At 35.8% G+C, this 5,693-nt stretch overlaps 1 protein-coding gene across 2 annotated transcripts in view; it reads left to right on the top strand.

Moving 5' to 3' along the window:
* The window catches only part of LOC107724650 (Hermansky-Pudlak syndrome 5 protein-like), a 19,655-nt gene extending 14,729 nt beyond the window's left edge, over positions 1-4,926 (top strand). For both annotated transcript variants that reach the window (XM_016533654.1, XM_016533653.1), the window contains 4 exons: positions 990-1,103; positions 1,184-1,289; positions 2,467-2,810; positions 4,577-4,926. In XM_016533654.1, coding sequence (XP_016389140.1) covers positions 990-1,103; positions 1,184-1,289; positions 2,467-2,810; positions 4,577-4,637 — 625 coding nt within the window. In that variant the 3' untranslated portion in view covers positions 4,638-4,926. The remainder of the gene's footprint in view (positions 1-989; positions 1,104-1,183; positions 1,290-2,466; positions 2,811-4,576) is intronic.
* The last annotated feature ends 767 nt before the right edge of the window (positions 4,927-5,693 follow it).

The following is a 5,693-nucleotide window of genomic DNA, read 5'->3' as shown; positions in this document are numbered from 1 at the left end:
TGGATGGATGGATAAATGGATGGATGGATAGATAGATAGATAGATGTCAAAGCCAAAACAATAAAAGTTTAAAATTGCCTTAAATCAGTCAAGAATCAAATCAAATCAAGAATCATTAGATGACATTAAAAGACTCTATTTAAGGATCACAGTGCAGCCCATAAAAACGAATTCATTGTCTCTTTACCAATCTTTGCCACTATCCTTCAAACCACTAGGTTTTACCCATTTATCAGCTAGAAGTTTTTAATCATTTAAAATATAATAATTATTTTGTATATTTTAATAAGTACAGGTAGATGGATGGATAGATAGATAGATGGATGGATGGATAGATAGATGGATGGATGGATGGATGGATGGATAGATAGATGTCAAAGCCAAAACAATAAAAGTTTAAAACTGCCTTAAATCAGTCAAGAATCAAATCAAATCAAGAATCATTAGATGACATTAAAAGACTCTATTTAAGGATCACAGTGCAGCCCATAAAAACGAATTCATTGTCACTTTACCAATCTTTGCCACTATCCTTCAAACCACTAGGTTTTACCCATTTATCAGCTAGAAGTTTTTAATCATTTAAAATATAATACAATTTAGTGTGATCACTTTTTCTTTTGTATATTTTAATAAGTACAGTTCATGTACTTAGTATGTTGTTTAATTTTTACGTGAATATATCTGTTACACTGAATGACGATGAAACATTATTTCACCCACATTTTAACATTTTATTTTCACAAAAGTTATTTGAAAAATTAAAGTAGACACTTGGCTTGCATTTAATATGCGTTCTATGTATATAAAATCACTTAATTTGATGGGGACACCAAAATATATAATTAGTTCTACACATTGTGCTATGTGTATATATGGTACTCTATGCCATTTAAATACATTATTTATATAATCATTGTTAACCTGTTTTCTTCTTTAAATCAAACTACATTCCTGTTTTGCTGATTGTAATGTCTCCTGTGCTGTAGGTGGCGCTCTCATTTCTTCAGCTGGGGTTATGGGCGTCTGCTGTCTCTGCTGATCCGCCTGCCTGCTAATCTGGCCTCCAAACAGAAGATGCTGGAGATGTGCAGAACTCATGGGTGAGTGTAGAGTTGGAATGGATAGAATTGAATCAGAATGTATAGTTGGGTACACTGTGACTATGTTATTTGTCTCTCAGGTATTGGATGGGCTACCTGTACCTGTGCAGAGAGCTGCAGCGGAGACCCGAGGCTTTCAGTGCCATCTGCAGTCTGGACGACATGACACTACTAGAGGGGGATGATTCAGATGAGTCATCACTGAAACAGCAGAGTTCTGTTGTTCAGCGCGCGCTGACTGAATTCTGACTCGCGAATTCTCTCATTATAAACAACAAAGTGCAGATGTACGTGCGATGTAAGTATAAGAGATTTATTCATCATACAGTGTTGAATAAACTGATTTTAACGAGAGTGTTTTTAAAGTGCATAAACTCGTGCTAGACTGAGCTTCTGATGATGTTCTTTGGTAATGTAATGTTCTTTGCTCGTTTTCTGTAGCTGCTTTTTGAATAATTGAGGAAATGTAAGCATTTTAATTAGTAACTTACGATGTTTCTATTAATTTGTTATCATGGACACCTTATGCTGGAGTTGGTTCACGTTCTCGCAGTGAAACTAAGTAAATAATTACATAAATTAGCACGATAATATCGTGTATCGGCGATCTCAAAGGCTGACGATAGGACGATATGAAAATTGTGCATATCGCCCAACACTAATATAGACTCTCTTAATTCGCTGATTTTAACCAAGAACCTCCTACTCAGACAGGAAGAGACTGTCTGACTGACAATTAAAGGGATAGTTCACCCAAAAATGAAAATGACCCCATGCTTTACTCACCCTCAAGCCATCCTAAAGTATATGACTTTCTTCTTTCAGACGAATACAATCGGAGTTATATTTAAAAACGTCCTGGCTCTTCCAAGCTTTGTAATTGTAGTGAATGGGTGTTATTTTTTAATAATCCAAAAGAAGTCCAATAAAGCGCATCCATCCATAATAAAAAAGTGCCTCACACAGCTCCGGGGGGTGAATAAAGGCCTCCTGTAGCGAGGAGTTTTTTTTTGTAAGAAAAAAATCCATATTTAAAACGTTATAACCACTTTTCTGTAGCTTGTGGGATACTTTTTATGATGGTTGGATGGATGGATGCACTTTATTGGACTTCATTTGGACTGTTGAACAGAAACACCCATTCACTGCCATTACAAAGCTTGGAAGAGCCAGGACAGTTTTTAATATAACTCCGATTGGATTCATCTGAAAGAAGAAAGTCATATACAACTAGGATGGCTTGAGGGTGAGTAAATCATGGGGTAATTTAAATTTTTGGGTGAACTATCCCTTTAAAGACCTGTGGAGTTATTCCATGTTTATGATCTCTCTCTCTCTCTCTCTCTCTCTTTCTCTTTCTGCAGGAATTGTACCTCAGTCTCTTGATGAGTGGGTGGTGCTCCTCCAGCTCTCCCAGCAAATCAGTTCAAGCGACGAAGCCCCGGCGGCTTCAGCTCTACCCAGCAGCCCCAATGGATCCTGTTCAGACGACACTAACGGCACGAGCGATAGTTCTCCCGACCTATCAGACGGTTCGACTGACTGGAGCATTCGCATCAGCCCAGAGAACATCATCCTGCGTCTGATGCGGGTGTTCGGGCCGGACCGGGCCCTGACGGCCCTCCAGGAGCACGGGATTAAGGTGGATCTCGGTTCACGCTCCACGCTGGTCTGCGATCTGCTTCGTATGGCTGAGAAGCGGCAAAGGTGAGAGCTTGGAAAATGGTAGTGTGCTCTTCAGTAAGCAGTAGGGCTGGGTAAAAAAATCTCGATTTCTCGATTTTAAATCGATTCTCATTTTTATGAAACGATAGCAATTCATAAATCCCAAGAATCGATTAGTCTAGCCAGTCAGATAATGAACGGAAGATTGTAGCGCGCCTCCCATCCAATAAATTGCAATAAGCTTTGTGATTTGTTGCTTTTGATATGAAACAAAGTCTGAGATTTCAAATTCTGTCCATTTTATTACAATATTACAATATTAAATGCCGTTTCGGCACTGTTTAATGTGGAGTGACAGATCGCTGTAGCGCCTCGGTTAGAAGCGGCAGCGTGAACTGATCATCTCCTCTGCTTTAATAGCAGTTACAGCATGAAATAAACATGAATGAACATCCGAAGGTATGTTAAAAGAAAGAGTGCAACTACCGAAATCCGTATCCTGTCTCATGTAATCGCTCAGTCAGTGTTTCAAACGCGGAAATAGCTTGTGAACATTGTGTCACATAATGTCACATAGAAAAATGAACTCTAGAGAGGTGCATTTTGCTAAATATGCATATTATAACATATTCATTATATTTTTTTTACTGTTCTTCAATATTTAATTTATGTTTGAATAAATCCGTCAAGTTTTTGTGACAGCCACCATTTAAATGTTTCAAAAAACGAATTGGAGTAGAAATATAATTATGTAATTTAAAGTTAAAATTAATATTACAAAAACTGAGTATATTTTAAGTGTTTGTACACAAATCGGCAAATTTCAACCTTCCATATTATTGACCATCGGGTATATTTTACAGCATTAGTTGAGAGATTTTTTTTTTCCTTGAGAAAATTTGCCATGTTTTGTACCTGATATATATCCAAAATAATCAATATTGTGAAATTTGTGTCGAAACCCAGCCCTAGTAAGCAGTATGCTAGTATTCAATGCAAAACTTAATGTTTTTAAAAATATAAATATAAAAGTATATACTACATAGTATGGTAATATTCTATTCCAAACATATTAAACTAGCATACTAATTATGACTCTTACTATTTCTGCCATATGAAGATATGGAAGAGATAGAAAGAGAAGTATAGTAGTATGCTAACTTTTTGAAAATTAGTATGCAGTCTATACTCCACAGTATCCACTAATATTCCATTTCAATCTAATTGTTTTTGGAAAATACTAGGCAGTGTTTATCATATAGCAAGCAGAGTGGAAGTATTCCATTACGAACATATTAGTTGATATTGGAATAGCATACTAGCATATGACTTTTAGTATTTCTGCCATATAAAATTATAAGTAGAATAGTAGTACGAGTAGTATAGTAGTATGCTATTTTGAATTTAAACATTGTTTTTGAAAAATAGTAGTCCATTCCGAACATATTGGCTGAATTTGGAATTCAATACAGCATACTATTGCTATTTCTGCCATAATATAATATAGGAGAAAGAGTAAGAGTAGTATAATAGCTTGCTATTTCGGATTTAGACATTCTTTTTAGAAAATAGTCAGATGTTAGTATTGCATTCCAAACATGTCATTTTAGGAAAATACTAGGCAGTGTACAGTATATACCATTATGACCATATTTGTTTTTGTATCCTGCATACTATTTTGGAAAATAGTAGGCAGGGTACAGTATATACTGCGCAGTATACTTGTATTCCATTCTGAATGTAGGTAATGTTTAACAGTTTCTGTCCTCATGCATTCATTCTTTTTTGTTTTCTCTCTGACATTTTAGAGCACTGATTCAGACCATGTTGGAGCGCTGTGACCGGTTTCTATGGTCTCAACAAGCTTAAAACTCCCGTGTCCACTTGATCTCCACATGCCTCCAGGACATACATGTAGTATTTTGTCTCCCGTTTCCTATTTAGCTATTTAATAAGGTGCTGACACAGTATTAACAATGGACCTTTTTATGTTAAACATAAATCCATTAATACATAAATTATCCTATGGAGTTGAATGGAACAATTTATGTAAGAATGCTTCAATCTACACTTCCATGTTCATTAATGAGGCCCAACGTGTTTTCATGTGGTTTTAGGACTATACAGGATATACAGTATATTCCTTGAATATATAAAATAAATGACACTATATATATACAGTGTGTATATATATATATATATGGAAAATAAATAAATAAATGCATATATAATTATATATTTAAATATAAAAAGTATTTGAGAACCTTGTCTAACTAACAAACCTGTGTTGTTTTAACAGAGACCACTATAAATAATTGCGAATGTATGAACTAAAAGAGTTTTTGTAACTAATGCCATGTGACTCAGCTGGTTTAACAGGCGTCTCTTAATGAAAAGCACAACAAATACAAGGATCATGTTCATTTATAACCATGTTGAAAGTGTCGTTTCTTTGAACGCACGACTGAGAGAATCTCTCTTCATCGCTCTTCATGCAAACTAACATAATTTGAGTGGATGGAAAGACTACTAGCAATGACTTTGTGAGGTTTTTATGAAGTTCATTTTTTCGCGCCGACACTAGATTTGGATTGTAAATGGATGTGCTGCGCTATTCAAACACATTTAAATCTTGTGCCAGCTTGTGGGTCCGTGAGGCATGTGCTCCCATCAGACGTAAAGTTATTCACACCTGTCCCGAGTGCTGCGTGTTAAAGGAATAAATAGTTTACCCAAAAATTAAAATTTGCTGAAATTTTATTCAACCTCAGGCCACCTGAGATGAGTTTGTAGATGTGTTTTCTTCATCAAAACCAATTTGGAGAAATGTATCATTCCATCACCTGCTCACCAATGGATGTGAATGGGTGCCGTCAGAATGAGAGTCTAAACAGCTGATAAAAACATCACAATAATTCACAAGTA

The sequence above is a fragment of the Sinocyclocheilus rhinocerous genome, unplaced genomic scaffold (assembly GCF_001515625.1).
Source record: "Sinocyclocheilus rhinocerous isolate Xijiao unplaced genomic scaffold, SAMN03320098_v1.1 scaffold2110, whole genome shotgun sequence".
NCBI lineage: Eukaryota > Metazoa > Chordata > Actinopteri > Cypriniformes > Cyprinidae > Sinocyclocheilus > Sinocyclocheilus rhinocerous.
Note: the sequence above shows the minus strand (reverse complement) of the source record. Positions and strands in the feature narration are given on the sequence as shown.